General features: G+C 35.8%; 1 protein-coding gene across 1 annotated transcript in view; it reads right to left on the reverse strand.

The window, feature by feature from the left end:
* Positions 1 to 24,713, reverse strand: part of LOC129230682 (protein toll-like) — a 60,173-nt gene that overhangs the window by 28,952 nt on the left and 6,508 nt on the right. Inside the window, exons 2-5 of the mRNA XM_054865100.1 lie at positions 13,769 to 13,933; positions 10,623 to 10,778; positions 8,638 to 8,965; positions 6,999 to 7,333 (exon numbers count right to left, since the gene is read on the reverse strand). Of these exons, the coding sequence (XP_054721075.1) occupies positions 6,999 to 7,333; positions 8,638 to 8,965; positions 10,623 to 10,778; positions 13,769 to 13,933 (984 nt within the window). The remainder of the gene's footprint in view (positions 1 to 6,998; positions 7,334 to 8,637; positions 8,966 to 10,622; positions 10,779 to 13,768; positions 13,934 to 24,713) is intronic.

Genomic DNA, 24,713 nt, shown 5'->3' on the forward strand with positions numbered 1-24,713 from the left:
CTTCAGGATTATAAATTTGGCAAGACTTAAAATTCTTAAAGTTTCGACAGACTTTAAGACCTTATATCTCGATAACGGGCGGACGAGTGAACAAAATTTTTGCGTCAAAAATATGTCTCAATTACTGCCCTATTCGTGTGGTTCCCTGTTGAGATCTTTACAAGGAAAATTTTTCGATAAATTTTAACTGAATTAGAGTTGAATTATTTTGCAAGCTTTGCCCGAACTGGTTTTTATGCGCTTCATTATCAGTTCTTTTTACTGCTTATTCCCACGTGGTTGCATTTACAAATTTTTAAATAATAATTTACCTCATCAGGCTGTTGTTGTTTTTCTAGCAGAAATGACGGAAAAACAGACATATTTTGAAAGCTGCAGTCTAATGTCATGAAATATGCCCCTCCGTCTTCCGTACATGAGCATGAGCAAGGATGCGGACATGATGATACAACGGATGTATTCAGGTGAGTCCCATTTAAGGGTAGGCACGGCACCATGTCCGTTGCGAGGGAATCTGTAGTTGTCAACCATCGGAGAAACGGTGATAATTGGCAATCACACCGGAAAGGATTATCTATAATAAATAAAATAGCATACCTATAACTATAATGTTTTAAGATTCCGGGCTGTTGTGCCATGGTCTGAGTAATGTTACTCCAACACTCAGACTCCATGGAGTAAGAACACTCAGGGAGTAACAACACTGGTCTAAGTGTTGTTACTCCAAGGAGTAACAACGCTCAGACCACGGCACAACAACCCGGAATCTTACAACATTATTGACACCGGCCGTGAACGCCATCATTCTTATATACCAATAAATAGTTCAATCCATTTGCAAGGTAGCGATATTTTTAAGCATATATTTGCACTTTATTCAAGGAATTTTAAACTTTGCTTTTAATTCTCACATATTTGAGAAAAAAAAGGAACAATTTGGTGCCATAATATGAAGTATCAACTTGCAAAAGCGTTTTCTTATGCTTAAAATATAATGATTTGTACGTGTTGTGGGCTCGGTCACACTCGCAGTATCAACTTGCAAAAGCGTTTTCTTATGCTTAAAATATAATGATTTGTACGTATTGTGGGCTCGGTCACACTCGCAACACGTACAAATTCACATTTTAAAAATTAGATTCTAAGTTGGGGCAAACATAACCTGGTAGCATTGTGAAAACTACGCAAATCCCAATCGCAGCATTACGACGCTGCCAGGTTAGTTTTGCTCCAACTATAGAGACGAATTTATCGATAAGTGAAGAAATTAAAGCAAACGTCGAGAAAATCATTGATTATTGAGCAATCACGATTGCTTATTGTTCTCACTTGACAGTCCTTGATGTTCCGGTTCCTTTTTCAACTTGGACCAGGCCTGCAGCACCACCGTCCACCGGCGGCGGCGCGGCTGGTCCTGAGCACTGTCCCCCGAAATCCACTTTTGCTGGGCGGTGGCGTCCATGTCCCACACACACGAACGCCTACACACACACACACACACACACACGAACGCCTACACACACACGAACGCCTACACACACACGAACGCCTACACACACACACGCGCGAACGCCTACACACACACACGAACGCCTACACAGACACACACACGAACGCCTACACACACACACGAACACCTACACGCACACGCACGTACACAACACTCACTCACACACATGCAGACATACACTTGCGCACCCACGCACCCACACAACACACACGCTCGTGATTGCGAAAAACAATTTGAATTCAAGATGCCAAAAATTCAAATTAATTTTTACTTTTTTTTTAATCTTTTTCTTTCTATGAATATTTTCTATTATGAAAGGTGGCAGCTGCCCTCTCTTGTACCCCTCCGGACACGCCTATGTCGACTGGGGTGCCATGAGAAATTCTAATTCTTCAAGTAATACCACGCATCTGAAAACTTTGAGAACCCCTGGATCCAAAGTTTGATAAAAAAAAAAAAAAAAAAAAATTCTTATCTAACACCAAAACCTCATCTTGAAGGCAAAAGCTGTAAAAAGAACAAATAACGAAAGTCTACAGATCATGCATCCCATTAACTGCCAGCAAGAACGGGCGAGCGTTTCTTTCATTTATATTTTACTCAACTGAAACTAATTAATTATTTTTCCAATTCACGACTTTATCATCATTTTTAGCAAGTGTAATTGCTTAGGTAACAATTGAAAAGTTAATTCCTTCGAGCAGTAGAAGAGGAATGACTGGAAAGTGCGAGTTAAAACGGAAATTGTAGATAAATCAAAACTTTGGTAAGCGTTTGGAAGTCTAAAAATAATAAATGCAAGTATATTGTGCTATTGTTATCTGCTGCTGCTATAACTTTCAAAGCCTTAACTAAATAAACAACTTCTTGTTTCTTGGTTAAGATCCAGGGAATTGTGAAGATGAAAGAATGAAGAATTGCTGCGAATCTCCCATATGCTCTTTTGTTAAGTTGATTATGATTTAACTCTTAGTAGCATTAAATCTTCTCCAGATTTATAAATCGCGTAAGGGGGCGAAAATATTAGTACAAAGTCGATTCAGAGACATAATTTCACCCAAAACTTGGGTCTTATCTTTGACTGTCTATTTAGTATTTAAGCAGTGGCACCCCGATGAGAGGTCAGGGGAGGTCGCGGTGACCTCTAAAATGTTCTCATCAGACAAATTTTGTATTACGATTCGGCAAATTTTTAGACATTTTGTCTCCATAATGCAATTTTTAGTGTCCTTTTTCATTAGATTTACTAATGTCTGTTTACTCATATTTTATCATTCAGCAAAATTTGGAGTTCCATCAGCAAATTGAGAATTTTCGACCTCCCAAAAATGCAAGTTCACTGCACTCCCGTATTTAGGCACAGTAGATTTCCTTGAACTCGGCCTAATCTGAACCAAAAAGCAGTCGATATTCAGTGAACATGCTGGACAGTGGACAACAATCACGGGACTATTTCCTAAAGCCACTATATACGAGCCGACGCATCAGCTTAAGATCAGCCATTTTGGATCGGAGCACGTGTTTGAGTGGTTGTCTTTCCTGGAAAGTTATCGCGTTTGGTGATTTTTCATTGCGAGCAATTATTAGCGTCACGTGAATTGTTTGTTAAATACAATATTATTTTCGACAAATTTGGTGAAATCTGAAATTTTGCTGTGGTAACCCTAGCTCTGCAACAATGAAAAATCCGGTCCAAAATGGTTAAACTTAAGTTGATGCGTCGGCCTAAACGGGAATTTTTTCGTAATGCTGCTGAGTTTTCTAGATTAGGCCGGGTTATTGAGTGCAGAGTTTTCTGGACTCTTCTGTTTTAAAATGTATCCACAACCATATTGGTTTACAATTTTTTGAATTTCTTACCTGCCATGTAGAGGTACTGCAACCTTTTAGGTATTTCTTTAGGGTCAAGAGTTTGAATGCGATTATTCCGTACCACCAAATACTGAAGTTGAGGCACTCTTTGCAACTGCCCGCCCAAAGCCACCAGTTGATTATGCTCAATGTAAAGTTCAGCAAGTTCATTGAGCCCAGTGAATTCCCCTTCTTGGAAGGACTAAAAAACAGAAAGTAGCATTAAATACTTACCAGCGAATCTTTGTCATAGCGAATGTCCAATAAATCAAGATGCTCTAATTAGTCACCTAAATACCAATGGCGGGCGTTACGGATGGGTGCAGTTAATCAGTGTCGCATATCCTCTCCGTTTGTCCAAATTTCAATCATGTTCGTTCTAAATTTTTCAACCAGCTCCATCCATCTTTGAAAGAACTGTAAGGGGTTACTCCGCATCCGAAATTATTCCCTTTCCTTCAAGAGATTGGCTTTATGTCTTTTAAGAAGAGCTCGTCCTTATTTCCTTGTTTTTGTCTTGTTATTGTTTTGCTTACATTTTTTATAAAACGCAAAAAAAAAAAAAAAATCTCAGATATTTCTTTCGGCTCGTCACTCAAAATTTAAAACTTCGTTTTTGTGTTTATTTCAGCTAACTTTTCAAAATTCTAGAAGTTTTATGCCCTTTGCTCCTTAACAAAACTCACTTTTTTGACTCTCTTTCCACAGTTTAACAATTGTTTGGCGCAGTATAGCCTATTAAGGCTCTTGAGCCAAAAAAATCCCAATCCAACCAACCAACTATGAAGGGGTGCCCCGAACTTAAATTTTCGGGAAGGCGGAAACTCTCAATTTACCGAATGGAACTTAAAATTTTGAGAAGTGATGATAGTTCTACCGAATGGAACTCCCAATAAAGCTTAAAGATGATAATTTTTCCTACTGGAACACCAAATTTCTCAGAGTGATGATAATTTTATCAAATGGGATTCCAAATTTGCCGAGTGGAGCTGCAAATTTTTGCCGAACCGCCAGACAAAATTTGTCTAATAAAAATATTTTTGGAAGGTCTCGTGACCTCCCTCCGGACGCCCGTGGTGTTGTGAAACGATCGTAAAGTAGAAAATTGACGCTCTCGTTGCATTAACTTGTAGTTTTTCATATTTTCAAATGCAGATTACGTGGCGGCGCATATTTGTTTTTCATCAATTTTCCCGACAATAGTATCCGTCTACATAGTGTTCAAACACTTTAAGAAGAAAATATAAACAATTGGGTCGTTTCCTTCAGTCAAAAGTACTATTTTTCGTCACTGAAATTGATAAAATATGCAAAAAATAATAACATGGACTTAGAAAATACTTTTATTTTCCAAAACAATCCGTAACAATTAAAGTGCACCGATTAAAGTATTTTTTTAAGAATAAACTTAACAAATTTAACTTAAACAAATTATTTAAAAAATGGTATGATCCTATATTTTTAAGCATGCTCTTTCAGAAAAAAAATACTTTTAAAATTTTGGAAACTACCCCATTTTATCTGTCTTTTCAATTCAAAATCATTTTTGAAAATTGAAAGTAACTTTTTGAATTACTACTTCTTTTCATTGCTTATGAAATTCATGTGTAACGTTTACGCCCTATTAGCTGGCTTATTGACCAATTTGTTTCTTTTTATGGGCACCGAAGCAGTTTCAGAAATTTTTCGTACCCAAAACCGTAGTTTCGTTTTTTTTTGGGGGGGGGGGGGCGTTCTTCAGCATGACCCCCTCTAAAATGGTAGTCTACATTCTTCCCTGGATAGAAAACCCTCGAAAGATATACATTGTCGTGAGCAACACAAACATGCCTCCTTTTAAACACAAAGGTTAAACGGTGAGTAAAATTATTTTTTCTTCTTTTCACATAATCTAAGTAACCTATGTGAAAGATAGATAAAAATACGACTTTTTTTTTTTCGAGCATTTTAGTTAGTGATTTGTTTAGAACAGAGAAAACTACGCTGTCGTTTCAAAAGATCAGTTTAGAAATTCGTTTCCAAACTTTTTTTTAAAGAAAAACCAGTATCCACTTCCTTCTAGCTGTTATCAAATGGCTCATTATCTTTGACACTTCCTTTAATATAGTTACAATATTCTGAGAACCCACAAGGAATTCTTCGTTATCCAACCTCGTTTGTTTTGCACCACATCCGATTTCGAATTCAAAATACTACATAATGTTTAAAAAAAACAATGTTTTGCATAATTACTTTCTAATATTAATCATGTAGAAATGCATGGCGATACATTTATATCGTTAAATGAAACCGTGTTTTGCATAATTCATTTCTGTATTATTCATGTAGAAATGCATAACAGTAGAAGCATAACGTTAAAAGAAGCCAAATCCGCCTATACCGTTGACTCCGCGAAGTTGTTCGTAATAGTCGTCGTTCGTAGCAACCCTGAATAAGTAAGATTGTAAAAAAATATTAAGGAATGCGTTCGTAAATGAAAAAAATATATACATATAATATTTATTATTGATAACACACATTGCAATTTAATTACTAGCACATTCAAGAAAATTATCTTCCTTCTTGAACTTGAATGTTTTTGGAAACCAATAGAAAAGAAAGATAATAGTATACAATTGAGCGACAGATTTCAATTAAAAAGGAAATATGGGCAGTTTTAATTGTAAGTAAATTCGAAATGTCCACAAATAAAATAGTGTATGGGTTTTTAGCAGTTAGTTATCGCCCCAGGGCTAAGCCCCCCCCCCCCCAGAACTGCATGCTGTATACCAGACAGCCCGGTTATCACATCCGAAGACTACAGTCTGGATTAGTAAATGACCGAGAAGTGACCTCATGCAAGCTGAGAGCGCCAACAAACTGGGAAATAAAGTAAAGTTATCTGACCAGTGCATATAGTGTATGGGCTTTATTCTCAATATAAAAGGTTCAACACATATTTCTAAAAACACAAATGGCTTTCTACAAGCTCACAGAATGATGATTCTAGTTTCTTTTAAAAAAGGAAGAACATTACAGCATTAAATACCGAAAATATTCAGTGAAGCGGTTAGCAATTTTTTTTTTCTTTTTTTCGTCTTAGCTGAAACTTTCTTTTTAATGTATTATGCGTGATACTTTAAAAGGAATTAATTACGTAAACAATTTTAAAGAAGCAAAAACTTCGTTTTAGTCGCCATTTCGTACTAATAACTCAGGGAATTCAACTGTATTTCTCTTTAAGCATTTTTAAAGAAAATCGTGCCCCGAAAACCTCTTCGGCTAGCACTAACTAGGCCATCAGAACAGAAATAGTGTTGGATTGTTGGTCCATCTCGCCTGAAAAAATTTGCAATGTGGCCCTTAAGCATAAAAAGAGACCCCTGATGTCCAAACATGTAAAAATTAATAACCAAAGTTTATAATTCAGGGACTAAAGCGCAAACATTAAATGGCAAACTCATACAAATATATTCAGCACGTGTGCCGCGTGTGCCTTACTTGCATGCAGGTTATTGAACAACAGTTTTGAATCACCTTGTGTAAAAATTCATAGAGAATTCAAAATATTATCGTCATAGAGGGACTTATTTCTGTATCAGATATCGCTAACACGAGGTTTTACCGTATTTGTAGGAGAAAAGGTGAAATTACTTACCTGCAGCAAATTCTGTGTCAAATTGAGAGATTTCAGCTGCGATAGGTATCTTACGCTACCATTGAGCGCTCTGATCAAGTTGCCACTTAAGTCCAAATAATGCAAGTCATTTCGAATGTTCCAAAAGGTCCTGGAATCGATCCACTGCACCTTGTTCCCTTGAAGTTCTACATTAATCATGCCATGGACGCCTCTAAAGTCTTGCTGGCTCAAGAACTGGAGTCTGTTCCGCGCAACAGACACTTCAGCCACCTGTGTGAATTGCAGAGTTCTGTCCAACGAATCGAGGTTATTGTCTTGGATGTACAGTCGCCTTACTTTGTATGTAAGCTCAGCTGGAAAATTGTAATTGCTTTATTGTAAAATTGATTAATTTGTACAAGCATTTGATGAGTATTTTTAAATGAACAAAGGATGAAAAGATATGTGATGACCAAAATTTAGATTTCCACATCCCAAAAATGACTTTTTAAAATTTTTCTCATCAATTTCCTGTTTTAAATAGTGATTGTGATATTCACAACGAGACGAAATTCCTTTTTTCTTTTCGGTGCCTTTCGGTGTAAAACCATGTTTTCCAGACTTTATGCCTATTGAGTGCCTCATCAAACACATCTGCAAAAATTCTTAAGTTTTTCTTTAATTTTCCCTCTCACTGCAAGCCACAATGCCGCAAAATTTCATAAGACTTTACATGCTCACAACGCGCACAAATGCATTATGAACATAATATCTATATTACATACTAGCTGCAAGGCTTAACATTACACGGCCTACCTCAAAAATATACGTATATTCGGCGTTCCAAGCATTTTATTTTATGATATAAATTTTCCCGTTTTCATAATATTTTTTATTGCTGCTTCGCTCCTATTAGTCATAGCATGAAGTTATGTAGCCTATTATAGCCTTCCTCAATAAATAGACTATTCAACACAAAAGCAATTTCTCAATTCGAACCAGTAGTTCCTTAGATTAGCGCGTTCAAACAAACTAACTCTTCAGTTTTATATTACTAGCTGATAACTAATTCATTAACAAGAAAAATAAAACAGTGATACGCATTTTTTTCTTACAGCTCATATTTAGCATTGTTCAGGATTTTCTCTGAAATTTAGGTAGAACTTTGCTCGATTTTGAGGAACCTCGAGATTTGCCTCATGGCTAAATCGAACCTACGTGCACTGGATTGCGAAGCACGCACTTTCAGAACCAGCCCCCGTGAATGCATATATTCGGCGTTCCAAGCATTTTATATTATGGTATAAATATTCCCGTTTTCATTTCATTTTTTATTGCTGCTCCGCTCCTATTGGTCATTACGCGATCTGATATAGCCTATAGCCATCCTCAACCAATGGACTATGTAACACAAAAAGAATTTTTCAATTCGAACCAGTAGTTCCTGAGATTAGTGCGTTCAAACAAACAAACTCTTCAGCTTTATATTATTAGTATAGAAGATAAGCAGATCCCTCCCATTTGAATAAAAATTCAGAAACTGCACATACTCACTGTAACCCCCCCCCCCTTCCCAAGGGGCCCAAGACAAAAGTTAAAGGGACCATTGGCCACACTCCGGAATATATCCATAGCCAGAATTGTGTTCACTTTTTGTATGATATTAAAATTAATTTACCTTCAAATTCTTTGATTTGATTTCCATAAAATTTGAGTTCCAAATTTTTCCCAAAGTCTACGGTCTGGTTGGAGATCTTTGTTATTAAGTTGTAGCTCAGATCGAGAGTAGCAAGCGTGTCAAGCCCTTTGTAGTGACGTACGTCAAACTCCGTTATTTTACAGTGGTAGAGGTAGATAAAGCGGACGTTTGGTATTTTGCCATTGAAAGACATTTCAGACACTCTGTCAAAGGGGTTGTTGGCTAGTAGGAGAGTCTCCACTGACGTCATATTCGGGTATAAGACCCCGTCCAGATTGGTTAAATTGTTGTAATCCAGATATATGAACTAGGAGAATTGTTGAATAAGGAAACACAAAATTAGTACCATTGAAAAGGAACACTTTTAAAACATTAAAAAAAAATGGAACGGGATTATGTTGTATTTTTTAACAAATTGCAGAGAAATCTGGCTTTAAACAATTGTTAGGTATTGTGGATGGAAAAATCACTTTGAAATATTCAATGAAATTAAAGGTCAATCGGTAAGTAGAGTTTAAACGACATTTCTATTATGTCTACTGAAATTTAGTTGATATCGGCATTGACTTTCTGTTAGTCACATGCACCTGACAAGTAAACTCCTACTAAACTTTATCCTCTTTTAGTACCAATTGGTGTAAACGCTGCAAAGTTTAATGCTATAGTGCGGTTCTAAGGAGTTAAAAGGTTGACTTAGAAAGTACTTACTTCCTTTTGGGATAATGGGGAAGAGTGATTGGCGCTGACTTGACTTCGGTTAATTTCTTAGTATTCATTCAAAAGTACTCCGATTCAATCCAAGTAACACGTTTCTTCCCCCCCCCCCCCACCAAGGTAGTACCGAATGCAGCACGTACAGCACTGTGCTTCATGTTCTTCTATCCTACAGGACACTGATAATTATTTTGATCAATTGTTCTTGCGTTTCAAAATTTATTTATACTGTTTTTGACAACGCGAAATTTTGACAAAAGTGAGGGATTTTGGAACATATCCCTCGCGTAAGACAAGACCTGGGGCGTATTGATGGAAGGTCTCATGAGGTCGCTGTGACCTCTCAAAAATGTCCTTCTTCAACGGTTTTTTTCCTGACGATTCGTCAAATTTGGGGACATGGTGCAGTATTGCAATTTTAAAATGTCAGACTACCCCCATTTCATTGAATTTACATGTATGATACCTATTTCATCATTCAGGTAAACTTGGAATTCCATTCATAAAATTTGAGCATTTCAACCCTCCAAAAAAATTTAAGTTCGGGGTGCCCCTGGTCAAGACTCTACTGTATCCTCACTTTAAAAATGCTCACTATGACACTTTTTTTACGGGCAAAATAAAAGTTAAACTCCTTCTCTCTCTCTCTCTTTCTAAAAGATATTTTTGCCATAGAGAGATGGAATTCTGTGTCAACCTGTCAATGTCAACTCGCGTTTGAGACAGCAACAATTTCTTCTTTCTTTCTTTTTTTTCGAATTATTAACTTTATTCGTTCAAATGGTCCTTTCTAGTGATGGGCATAATCGAGAACTTTTGACAATCGAGATCTCGGGAATCGAGTACTTCTCATAGTTGAGTAACGAGATCTTCCGAAACCGAGAACTCGAGTTATTGATAATCGAAATGTTTTGAAATCGAGAACTCGAACGATTGCGATCGAGATCGAATGATTACAATCGATATCTCGAGCGATTGACTTCTCAATAACTTTGAATCGAGAACTCGAGATGTGTCAATCGAGAACTCGAGATACGATAATCGAGAACTCGAAATCTGATAATCGAGAACTCGTGACAATCGAGTTCTCGACCGATCTTGAATGATTGAGTGATTTGACTATGAGAACTCAAGTACGCCCATCACTAGTCCTTTCTCCCTATTTATTTTTTCTTTTCATTTACATTCGTATATTTTAAGTGTTAAGGATTGTTAATCAATATCTCTACGAGAAATGAAAATCCTGTTACCTTAGGACGTGTCACAGCGAAGAGTTGATCTACATGAAGTAGTTGATTGTGCGATAACACTACCTTCCGTAGGTTTTTCCAACTGTCAAACAACGTTGGCGGTAAAAACTGCAACTTGTTGTATGAGACATCAAATATCAGCACTCCATCTGTCCCCTAAAAAAGATTGAAACCATCAGTGGCACAATCATTTCACAAGTAAATTCTAAACGAAGAACCAGAAAATTCAGTGCAAAAAATACTCATGATAATAAGGCTCCCAACATATTTTTAGTTTTTCCCCTCTAGGAAAAGAGGAACCTAAATTCAAACAAAAAAGGCACCAAAAAAAGTGATCTTTATCTTTACTTTTAAAGGCTAGAATTTGGGATGCACCGACAGTACTCTGTTATCATTCACGTTATCGATTATCCATAATCTGTCAATTTTAGCCGATTAATCGGCTTAATTTTTTTTTAAATTTAAATGGAGATTACTTTTTTTTCGAATAAGAAACTATGCTAAATGATTTTCAGCCGATTAATTCGCTGAAAAAATTATAAAACTACCTTGGCTTAGCACTAAAAGCTTTATGAATAAATTTACACCAAAATGGAAGTTTTGAACTCTAGCCGTCACATCCCAATTTAATTCAAAATTTTTAAACTATCATGGCAGAAGAGTGAACTACATACAGTAAAACCTGTAAAGTTGACCACCCTTGTAAGTTGACCACCTGTCTATGTTGACCGCTTTTGTCAGGAACGGAATTAGTCCTATCTCATATAATGAAGGAAAACCTCTGTAACTTGACCACCTCTCTATCTTGACCACCTGTCTATCTTGACCACTAATGTACACCAAATTTGGTTTGGAGTATTGTAAAAAACCCTTTGTAAGTTGACCACTTGGTTTATTTTCTCAAACTTTCTTCAGCAAATTATTTTATTTTATTATCTATCTATTTATTTATTATTATTATATTCTTTTTGATAGCTTTCCAAGAATGTTTTTAATGCTTTGATGACAGACTAGCATTTTAAACAGCAGCATTTTAAACAGCAGCATTTTAAACAGCAGCATTTAAACAGCAGCATAAAGCTTATGCTGATCTTTATTCTCCAAACTTGTTTTTCATTTGCTGTTCTATTTGATATAGCTTTTTGTACTCTGTTCAATGAAAATAGGTGCCAGTAGTAAATTTTAAAGTCACAGGAATTGGGCTACAAAGAGCAGGCCCGGATCTATACATTTTGGGCCCCTCTGCTACAAAATATGTAGGGCCCCTCCCTAGTGGCTAGCAGTTTCTATTTGTAAAGTGAATAAGTCTTACTACTAGTTTTTTTCTATTTTTTCTTCAATTTCTAGGGCCGTTAGCCCCCTTAAGGACACGGACCCCTCGCACTGCGGATACGCAGAGTCGAGCTTTTTGCTCTTTATGCAATAAGTTTTACATAAAAAGGGTTCAAAAAGAAACTTGAAATTAATAAAAAGTATGAAATATTAAAATTAATTGAAAATGAAGAAAGCCAGAGAAAATTAGCTGGCACGTATGGAATTTCTAAAACTACAGTGTCTAATATAGTTAAACACAAGGAAAAAATAACAAAATTATTTGAATAGTATTTTTAATTATTGTTTCACTTTCAATGATGTTAAACAATGAAAGTGAGTTGAACAGAAAGAGTAAGGGTGAATTACTCAAAAAATGAATACATGGTGCAAGAAATAACAAAAAAAAAAAAAAAAAATCATTACCGTCCTTTATAAGTTGACCACCTGTCTAAGTTGACCGCCAAAGTACTGCACCACGAGTGGTCAACTTACACAGGTTTCACTGTATTCATATTTTTAAAAAAAATGGATAAATAAAGTTACACGGAAAATTTCAAACGAAACGGAATTTTTTGAGGAGGAAGGAGGAAAAGGGACCGGATTTTGAAAAGACAACTTTAAGGGACTCGAAACTCAAAAAGGGACTATTGGGTGGGGGAAATGCCCAATTGGGTATACTGTGATTATAATGATGAATAAACGGAAAGCTACCACACTGTTAAAAGTTTTACGGTAAAAAGTACTGACATCCATGTTGCCAGTACTTTTTACTGTAAAACTTTACGGTAAAAAAATGGAAGAACGCTATGGCTAGCTGTGCTGAACAAAAAGGAGGATTTGCGAGCAGCGGGATTCGAACTTGGATATCTTTGTTCCGAGACGGCTGTCTTAACAACTGCCCTGATTGAGGTCGTGTAGAGAAAGGGAAAGAGGAAGCAAATGCTTCGCTCTGTAAATCACGTGGTGCGCCAGATGGCGCTGCAATAGTTTTTTTTTCGGTACAATTTACTGTAAAAATTTCTTTCTACTCTAAACTCCATATTTTACAGAAAAACTTACATTACAATGTTCCTGAATTTTGAACATTACAGGAACCAGTAAACTAGTTCCAGCATGAAAAATTCTTTTGTGGCTGTTCGATGTGACATTAATTTTTTGAACGTAAATGTAACGAGAATGTGCGCAGAGTTTCGTTTGAACTGTTCCGCCGTTATGCACTAAAACCCCCCAGAGTCTGATCAGCTCAAATTAAGCCCAATGTCTAATACTAACTCGCCACTCCTACCAAAATAAAAGTTTATAATATGAATGAGTAAAATAATTTAACAAACCAGATATTAAATAGAAACAGTAACAGCGTTTAATAACTACGTAATATTGATAAAGTGTTATGTTAGCGACAATATTATATTTAATGGCATTCATTTTATGATAAACTGTTCACTTCAATAAGTCACTTCGATATTGGATTAATAAGAATTAGGCACATCAAGAATTAAAAAAAAATACATATAGGATTCTCTAAACAGGGTACTTCTTTTAATGGTAATAAATAGGGTACTTTTTTTTTCGTAGCTTAAACTGAGATGCAGAATCAAGTATCAGTCTTAGAAATTTGGCAACATTTAGCGAAATTATTCTAGAAACAAAGTAGCCTTCGATTCAGCGATTTGTCGACAAGTAAGCAACAAACACTTGCTGACAAAAAAATAAAAATCATGACCTGTCGCCAAATTATGACGTTACTTTAGTTTGTATTGACAATTAATGGCTCCAAATGAAGGAATACAGTCCTATATGAAATTTTCATGCATGAAAAATTCAATGCTTACCTTGAAAGCATCGACATCAATGCTGCTGATAGAATTATTGACAAATGACACTGTGTCGAGCAAATACAGCCCTTGAAGTGCCGTTCCATGCAGAGAAATAAGAAGGCTGTTTTCTATATGGATGTCTCTCAAAGAATCCTTGATGACTTTAAAATTAGGTATTTGCTGTTGAGGAGGAAAAAAAATATTTATGACGAATGGAGCGGAAGGTTGCAAAGATTACATAATCAACAAACGTGTATCCATGCAATTCGTGTGTGTGTGTGTGTTTGTGTAAGTGTAGTTAAAAGTTAAGGTGAACAAATTTGAGATAAATAAAAAAAATAAGCGAAAGATAAACAATCATTGCAAATCTTAAGCACTAGTCCATCTTTTAAGCATACTTTGAAGTACACTTTTTAAAACAGTTTTCAGAACACTTATTTAACAGAAGCGGCAATTGGAACTGAAAAGTGGGGGGAAGGGGGGGGGCAGAAATGACAACGAAAAGCCACAGCGCTTTTAGTGGCAGCAAAAAAATGGGAAAAAAAAAGAAAAAGACAAAATTTTGTTAGAGCTAATTTTGACTTAACTCATGTTTTTCATAAGATTTTGATGAATTATGTACACAATAACTTTCCCTGAAGAAACACTTAGGCATGAATTAGACGTACATTATTTACCCAAAGTATTTTGAGATGTGCTAAACACTTGGTAATAATTTCCTTAAACAAGTATTATGGCTTGTTAAAGTAAAACAATGGATTTACTATTATTTTAACAATGAATACATAAACTAAAAGTTACTGCTAGTGCTAAATGATGTTTTTGAAACAGATGTACTAAGTAAAAACAAATAATTTTGTTATGAAAATTTTGACATTTCTACTTTTTTTTAAAATAATTTCTAGTTTTTGTTCCTATATTGGAAAATAAAACACATAAATAAAGAATAAAAAGTTGAGGAAGTAGCCCCCCCCCCTTTTCCCCGAATCGCCGTTAGTTCAGAACACTTTTTTGGGCACTTTTGTGAACACATTTGAGAGCATATTGTTGCTAGTCCGGCACACAATCACTGTACATACGATTCACAATAACAGCTAAATCAAGCTTTTCAGCACACGGCTGACCATCAAAAGACTCCCATATGGATGCAGCATCTATTTTTACTTTCTTCTATATCCAATATATAGAAGAAAGTATTGGATTCGTGCAAATTTTCGAATTTCGAATTTTGACGGATTTGAACGTTTTGAGGTGTGCTGAGTCCATTTCGACTATTTTTGGAAAATGTCTGTCTGTCTGTGTGTATGTGTGTGTGTGTATGTGTATCACGTCTGTGTGTGACCAGTTTTTTGTGGCCGCTCTACAGCAAAAACTACCGCATGAAATCGAACGAAATTTGGTACACATTTGTGCCCTTATGTGAAATTGTGCCCATTGGTTTTTGGCGCGAATTCATCCAAGGGGGGTGGAGCAATGGGACGTTTTTTGAGTTACGCGTGATTGCTATTCCTCAGGAAGTAACTGGCGGAATCAAACAAAATTTGGTCCATATGTTGCCAGTAACAGGAACAGGTGCTGATTCAATTTTGGTGTCAATAACTCAAACGGAGGTTGAGCTATAGAACGTTTTTTGTCGTCAATTGTGACTGCTGTATCTCAAGAAATAATGAACGGAATGAAAGAAAAATTTATCGGCAAGTAGCCCTTAGTGGGTATAAAAGCTGATTTTATTTTGGTGTCAACAGCTAAAAAGGGGGTAGCGCAATCGCCCGTTCTTTTTTTCCATTGTGAGTGCCCTATATCAAGAAGTAATGCTATGTTCTGGTTGAAATTTGGAATATATGTGAATCCATATGTAAACAGGCTTTGGTTTAATTTTGGCGCCAATCGCGCCAAGAGGTGCTGATTTATTTTTATTATCATTTTTACTTTCTTCTATATCTAATATATAGAAGAAAGTATTGGATTCGTGCAAATTTTCGAATTTCGAATTTTGACGGATTCGAACGTTTTGAGGTGTGCTGAGTCCATTTCGACCATTTTTGGAAAATGTCTGTCTGTCTGTATGTGTGTGTGTATGTGTGTGTGTGTGTGTGTGTATGTGTGTCACGTCTGTGTGTGACCAGTTTTTTGTGGCCGCTCTACAACAAAAACTACCGCATGAAATCGAACGAAATTTAGTACACGTATGTGCCCCTATGTGAACTTGTGCCCATTAGTTTTTGGCGCGAATTCCTCCAAGGGGGGTGGAGCAATGAGACGTTTTCCGAGTTACGCGTGCTTGCTATTCCTCAGGAAGTAACTGGCGGAATCAAACAAAATTTGGTCCATATGTTGGTATTAACAGGAACAGGTGCTGATTCAATTTTGGTGTCAATAACTCAAACGGGGGTTGAGCTATAGAACGTTTTTTGTCGTCAATTGTGACTGCTGTATCTCAAGAAATAATGAACGGAATGAAAGAAAAATTTATCGGCAAGTAGCCCTTAGTGGGTATAAGAGCTGATTTTATTTTGGTGTCAACAGCTAAAAAGGGGGGTAGCGCAATCGCCCGTTCTTTTTTTCCATTGTGAGTGCCCTATCTCAAGAAGTAATGCTACGTTCTGGTTGGAATTTGGAATATATGTGAATCCATACGTAAACAGGCTTTGGTTCAATTTTGACGCCAATCGCTCCAAGAGGTGTTGACTTTTTTTTTTTTTTTTGCGAATAAAAATAGCTTTATTAATGCAACAATAAGAAAGATAAATCGTAATAGATTGTCGTCTGCGTATTTCTCGTGATTTTAATTGTATGGAAATGACCGGAAATATTATCTCAATGATTTAAAATTTTTAACTGTTGCCATCTTATGTTTTTTAATAAATAAAATATTTGTAATTAATTCAAGTAAGGCTTTTAAAGTAACTTTCAATTTTCGCTCTTTGCTTTGCTTTTGCAATAATTCAGACATTGGGATGGTCGTCAAGTTTTTGCATGTGTAATTTTGTTTTTGTTGGGAATATTGCTTCCTCGTCAAGAATGGGGAGGGATCAGAAAAAGGAAAAATATAGAAGAAAGTTTCGTGATAGCCACAATATACTAGTAATTGTATGGAAATGATAGGAAATATTATCTCAATGATTTAAAATTTTTAACTGTTGCCATCTTATGTTTGTTAACAAATAAAATATTTGTAATTCATTCAAGCAAGGCTTTTAAAATAACTTTCAATTTTCGCTCTTTGCTTTGCTTTTGCAATTCGGAACTCCAGCGCTCGAATACGCTAACTTGCGGTGATTTACAAAACTGCCGAATGAACTAAAACATTGCCACGTTTTAGTTCCATGTGTGTCTGTTGACGTAAACACAGGCAGTTTGTTCTGAGTATTTATTAACGCAATCGATGTGTCTTAGTTTGCTTTCAGCTACAGAAATTAATTCGTCCCCTAAGAGTATTCTCGAGCTTCTCAAAATAATGTTAGTTTTCCTTATTTCTTTCAAAAAAGTATTAAATGGTGGACGCGTAAACAAGAAAACTCTGGATTAACAAAATTGGATAACGTTATACCAGGTAAAATTTTTTATTGTATGAATTTGTAAGAATATGAGCTTTTTTTTAATCTTAAATTAATTTAACTAATCATATTTTACAGCAGCATTTAGTTGGAATGGACAGTATGCAAAATATTTTCTTGGATTTATTATCGTAGAACAAAATGAAAAATGTTTAACCGAGAAAGAATTTACTTTATTCCTTTTATTCTCAGCTGAAAGGTTTCGCCAAATTTGTTTAGGGTTATAATTTTGGTATTGTGCGAGCAAAGTAGCCTTGGCGAGATTTCGCGTTTTTAGTTAAACCATTTTTAATTTTTATCATGAGTGGAATAAAATGGTAGTAAGATTACAGAATTCGATAAGTGAAAAGAAATAATGGTCAATCAACTGAAAAGAAAACTACCACCATATATCCGTGAGAATTTTGTTGATGATTTGCATAACATGACACAATTAAATCGTAACTCAGAAATTAGAAAAATCGAAACAGAAAATTTTTAAATGAACCGATTAGGGAATTCGAGACAAATAACTCAGCTACAAATGGAAAAAAAATAAGCGCTAGCCAAGCAAGGCAAAGAAGTATCATCTTCTTTCGATAATAATTTGTAATGTCATATTGAATTTTCTAGCATTAATTGTTGTTCTAGTCAGGCCAAAATTATTATTTAGTTTTATCAAGAATTGATAAATATCGAATTCAACATCATGGAAATAGCTGCTTAGAACTACGAACTACGTAGTTTGCATTAATCTTTGACGTTTAGTAATGCTTCTTGAATTCTCATTTCTTTCTACGTGGGCCAGAATATCCACAAGACTTTGAAAATTAATTTAAAAAGAATAAAGCGAAAAAAATCATACGTACGAACAAAAATCACAACACTTTTAGCATTTTCTTCGTTACCATGTGCGTTTGTTTTAGTTTTCATTTCCGACATTAGACAGTGACTTCAGTGCCCCCTATAGTTCGTTGGAGTTGCGAATAATTCAGACATTGGGTCAAGTTTTTGCATGTGTAATTTTGTTTTTGTTGGGAATATTACTTCCTCGTCAAGCATGGGGAGGGATCAGAAAAAAAAAAAAAGAAAAAGAAAAATATAGAAGAAAGTTTCGTGATGGCCACAACATACTAGTTTTTTTTAGCGAATAAAAATAGCTTTATTAATGCAACAATAAGAAAGATAAATCGTAATAGATTGTCGTCTGCGTATTTCTCGTGATTTTAATTGTATGGAAATGATCGGAAATATTATCTCAATGATTTAAAATTTTTAACTGTTGCCATCTTATGTTTGTTAACAAATAAAATATTTGTATTTAATTCAAGCAAGGCTTTTAAAATAACTTTCAATTTTCGCTCTTTGCTTTGCTTTTGCAATAATTCAGACATTGGGATGGTCGTCAAGTTTTTGCATGTGTAATTTTGTTTTTGTTGGGAATATTGCTTCCTCGTCAAGCATGGGGAAGGATCAGAAAAAAAAAATATATAGAAGAAAGTTTCGTGATGGCCACAACATACTAGTTTATTATATACCTGCTTAAGATTCATCTACAAGTTTCCAGTGCATTCTAGTATTTTCTATTCAATGTGATTCTACTCAATTCTAGAGGTTGGAAGACTTTGAGCATTTAGAGCATTGGAAGAGGCAGACATTGGGCATTGGAAGAGATTGGGCATTTTTCCCCCATTAATAAAAAGATTTGAAATACTATTTTCATTTATTTTCGAAATGTCGCCATTTGTAAAAAAAGAACGACAAAGGGTCTTAATTTAGGCGCATAGTCATCAAAAAAGAAACGGGTATAAAAATCACGTTTTTTTTTTTTTTTTTTCAATTTTAAAAACCGAAACCTGAATGGGGAATACATTATTACTTCCTTCCCTAACCAAGGCAATTCTTGATGCCCACTACTTTCGTTATATATTTGAATGCTGAATTAAATGCAAACGGTTATCCATCTAGAAGCTATCTCCCCCCTTTTTTTATCTATTTATTTTTATTTTATTTATTTATTTATTATTTTTTTTTAAGTTAATTCGTGACAGAAAAGAAATGTCATTAAATAACGCGGAATTGTTATGTCCTTGAATAAGCATTGCTACTAGTTTTCAAAAGTTATTTATCTTTTTGTTTAAACCTTGACAAAGTGTAAAAAGTTTAATTTTATTGAATTTAATGAATATTATAGCGTGATTAATTCATCCCCTTGAAATATACCTAACAATTAAGAACTTGCACCATTCGAAGTTTAGTAAACTCCTGTTAGTGAAAATTGCAACACCATGAAGGAAGTATCATAGTTGATTGAAATTTAATAGAGTGGTAATGGTACGAATAAATGATGACATTTTCAAACCAAACAAACAATAAAAAGAGATAGAAATTAGTATTTTGTGTGGCCACCACGCGCCGCAATAAGAGCTGCTACACGACTCGGCGTGAAGTGAAACAAAGTTTGAATACCTGCTGCGGAAGAGTATTCCATATTGTTTGTATGCGCAACCAAAGTTCGTCTGTCGAAGCAACAGGACGAGGATCACGAGCGAGACGCGGCCCAACGAAAATTCACACATGTTCAATCGGTGACATAACCGGGGAACATGCAGGTCAAGGGAGAAGCTGTACCTGCTGCGAATCAAGGTAAGATTTGGCAGTCGTGGCGACATGCTGGACGGGCATTATCCTGCTGGAATACAGCCCCTGGCTATCCTTGCTGGAAAGGAATAGCTTGGGGCTGTAAAACTTCGATTATGAATCGGGTACTGTTCAAATTGCCCACAATTCGTAGCAATTGTGATCGTCCATGGTATGCTATGGCACCCCAGACCATAACTCCGGGTGTTCGTCCACTGTGGCGTTCGATAATGCACTCCAGAATGTGCCGTTCACCGGCATAGCGCCTGACACAAATTCGGCCATCATGGTGCCACAAATTGAAGCGGGATTCGTCAGAAAAGACGATCTGCTGCCAATCAGCACGCCAGCTCTTATGCATATAGGCCCGTTGCAGCCGCAGGCGGCGATGGTTTTGCGTGAGAGGAATCCTGTATAAAGGAATCCTTGCGCACAGCCCACGCTGCAGCAGACGTCTCCGAATTGATGAAGCACACGATGAAACACCTGTAGCACTTGACCACTGTGCTGCCAATTGTCTAGAAGAAGCTGTGCGGTCCGTCAGTACCATACGCACCTGGTGTCTGTCATCGCGAGCTGACGTCACATTTTGGGGGTCCACTCACGGATTTCCGAGCTGTCCGACCCTCGTCCGTCCACTGCTTCCAAACACGCATGATTGTGCTGCTGTTACGCTGCACACGCGCGGTTACTGCACGATAAGACAATCCAGCTTCACGAAGGCCGATGATTCTGCCCCGTTGAAACTCCGAATTTGCTAAAATTTCGCTTTCTTTCGTCGAAGAGGCATTTTAAAGATTCTGTTAACATTTACTCTAGCATATAACCACCGATAATCATACACGCCTCGCTACAGCCGTCTATTTATATTCGGTTCGATCCGCCGTTCAGGGGGCGCTTCTCAGCATACGCATGCGCTACCGGTCTGCAATTCTAATCATTTGCATATCATGCCCTATTTTACATTTCCTGCAATTTTCAGCTCACTCGTGTAAGTCCTTCGTGGTGTTACAATTTTCACAAAGAGGGGTGTGATATCATGCTTGAAAGGAATTCATATGAAGCTAAAAGTCAAAGTTACAGCAAACGTTTTATAGAATGGGGTTGTTTCCTTCAGTTAAAAGTACTACTTTTAGTCACTGAAATTGATAGAATAAGCAAAAAATATATATATAAATAAATAAATAAAAATAAAAAAATAACATGGACCCAGAAAATAGTTTCATTTTCCTAACAGTTATTTTTTAATTAATTTGTTAAATTGTCCGATTTTTCAAACAAGGCGTGGCCTTTATGACGTCACAAATGATGCACTTTGGCGCATCTTTCGACCGCGTTTCCACGTTATGATAATCAAGAATCGAATTAAATATTGCGCTCTACGCTTGCGATCAACCATATCGTTGCCAGTACACGTGAGTAAAGATGCGAATTAAATATTGTGGTCTGTGAATGGCAACACTGAATGGCATTTCATCATTTGTGATATCATCGGCAGAAGCATAAAATATGAAAACGCACCGATTTAAGTAATTTTTTTAAAATTATTAAACTTGGACTAATTATTCAAAAAATGGTTAGATCCTATGTTTTTTAACTTGCTCTTTTAGAAAAAAATACTTTTAAAATTTTGGAAACGACCCCATTAAACTGATGACTATTTTAAAAACACGCTTTTAAAATTGACCGCTCCAAAAACGAGGCAAGGCTTGAAGTGACGTTATGCGAACGGCTAATTCTAGCACAACCATTCAAATCGAAGTATGATCTCGTATTTTTCTTCCAAAGTTCTCTAGATTATTTCGCGTTATTGCTTATTCTCTTTTTTTAAAAAACACAAATAAATTAATAAATATAAACTCAATGCAGGACCAGCTAATGAAAAAACTTTTAAAATTTTCAAGTTTTTTGAAACCGTGAAAAATTACAATCGTTTTTAAAATGAGAATTTATTTACTCTCAAAATTTCTAAACTTCCCGATTTGAATTGTTAAACATTGGAAATCCAGTAGCATCTAAACTATAGTCAGGATTAAAGGTCATCGGAGGTCAATGCTACAAAAATTTTCTTATTTGACAAAACTTAGAGACAGTTTACTTTTTACATGAACTACACCGCCAGCTCAGTCATTTCCAGCCGAGGACTGCAGTTTCGTGCTTATTAGCACTCATCAGCCCGGCATAGGAAAGTGACTGAGCTGGAGATGGAAAACCTCTTATGGAAGCCAAGAGGGGCAAACAAACTGGTAGCTCTGCTTTAGCCCTGGCTAATGGGCGGTAAATTACTGAATATAGTTTACTTTTTGTTTTTAATTTTAAATTTATTTTAAATGATGCCGATTGACTCTTCCCAGTTGATGCAGGAATGTGTGAAAGATCAAAATTTATCATTCCGTAAAATTCAGAGTTTTATTCTGTAAATTTAGAATTTCTGCCTCTAAAAAAAATTAGTTTGGGGTGCCCTGACTAACATTGGCTGAATAGTTTTGTACCTCTGTGACAGACTAGCGTGTCAACCTATCACTACTTTGCTGAAGAGCGTAAAAACTTTTGTTTGGTCCATACAAAGGTTGAAACTTACGCTCTTTTAACACTGGTAAATAATCATAAAGGATTTTTTTTTTCTTTCTGGAACTACATCCTCATGGCTCAATGCGGATTAGGATTTTACATACGATGTAGTAATAACCTGAAAATCGCTATTTTTAAACTTTTCTTATGTTAGTTTGGCTCTGAGGTACAGACAGGTGTGCCCTGGTAAGAGGTCACGGGAGGTCATTCAGGACCGTATTCAGAAAATAATTACGGGAGGGTTTAAAAACTTTCATGCGGAGTTTTTCACTTTTTGTGCTAATGTTCAAGTCGTCGGGTTATCTATTATGAAAGCGTTTTATGCGATTAATATATATATGAAAGACATTTGAGTTTTGGAACAATATTTCTTGGAAATTTTTAAATATAAATGAACATTTAAATGTCAAATCAAACTTTTTTTTTGGGGGGGGGGGAGTTGAACCCTAAGACCCCCCCTCCTTGTATACGGTCCTAGGTCACTTTCCTCCCAAAAATTTCCTTATTCGGCGAATTCTGTCTGATGATTCGGTCAAATCATCATCATTCGGCAAAATTTGGAGTTCTCTTCTGCAGAATCATCATCATTCGGCGAAATTTTGAGTTCCATTTAGCAAAAACATTATCATTCGGCGAAATTTGCGCCCACCCAAAAAAAAATTTCGGAGCATCCCTGGGTACAAATTTGACAAATTCAATAAATCATCCCATTATTTAACATACAGGTGACGATACACACACTACAGTATCATATCCAGCAAAAACAAAATTTATTTGCATTTAATAAAATAGAAAATTGTACTCAGATCCATGAACTGCAACAAAGTCATCTGTTCTCTCTTTAAAATGCCGAGCTCCGTTTTTGTATTCACTGAAAGGTCACTCCAATGCGCAATCCTTTTAACAATGGGGAAATTCTCTAACGATTTGAATAAGAAGACAAGGAAAAGTAGTTGGGTAGTTGGAATTATTTTATTTCTGGTTATGCTATTCATTTATTGTTTCCTTCACCTTTTACTAACCTTCATTTGTTTCAGATCGTTTGTTCAAAACTGGATTTTTGTATTAATTTTTTCGTTAAATAAAAACGCAGCATGAAGTTCTACCCTTGAATCAGCATACCGTGGCGGAATATTATATCGCATAACGATTTAAAGCCAGTAAGTGTAGAAAAGGTATAGCTTGACTACCAAAAGAAGGAGAATTACATTCAAGCAAAAACATCATTTGTATCGTTTGTAATAGTTTTTTTGGTATAATTTTGGAATAGATAAGATTAGAGAGACCGCACCTCTTACTATTCGGTACTTTCTGGCAGATTCCACCTATTACGAACGATACAAATGTTTTGCTTCAAGGTCATCCGCCATCTATTCATAGTCAAGCTTCACTGTAATTTTACTAACGCTTTTAAAATTTATGTTCAATAGACCAATCAAACGTTGTTTTTTGGGGTTCAGATATTTTTGTGTGCTTCTTCAAAATTTCTCGTTTTACCACTTTTGTTTATTGTTTATGTATTTTTAAAAATTATTTTTCAGCGCAGTTTCCCATCGTAAGAGATCAGATGCCTACCTCTCTTGGGAAATAGAGCAAATAAATTTGGAAGTGGTAACAGTAATTCTGCAATAATGGTACCACATGAGAAAATGGATGCCCGCTGCAGGAGAATGCACATCTGCAAATGGTGAGCTGTCAATACGAAATCTTAAAAGAAATAAACATACAATGACAGTATTTTCTTCTGAACTTCGACTTTAGTTTGGAGCAGTATAGCCTATTAAGCTTTTTACACAGTGAAAACAATTTAAAAAAAAAATTAACACAAAAAAAATAAATTTTTATTGCGTTGAATATTGTTATCAATTTGTACTGTGCGCGCAAAACTGGTTCGTCCCATTAATGTCATATTATTCTAATTATTATTATTTTGTAATTATTTTTTTAGACTGAAATTGCGCTTGTTTAATAAAGAGGTAATTCCCCCTGCACCCCTAAATATTCTACGTCATTCGAAAAATAGTCCCCCCCCCCAAAAAAAAAGATAAATTTTGTTCCAATTTTCTCAATGATTTAGAACAGGAGATATAAAGGGTTTTAATTTAATGGAGCTCCTATGCTAAGCTGTCATTCACGCACTGAAGACAGAGTTGGGCAAATTTTAATTGCATTGACAATTAAAGATTAACAATTGATTAATTGGTAAACGTAAC

The sequence above is a fragment of the Uloborus diversus genome, chromosome 9 (assembly GCF_026930045.1).
Source record: "Uloborus diversus isolate 005 chromosome 9, Udiv.v.3.1, whole genome shotgun sequence".
Lineage (NCBI taxonomy): Eukaryota > Metazoa > Arthropoda > Arachnida > Araneae > Uloboridae > Uloborus > Uloborus diversus.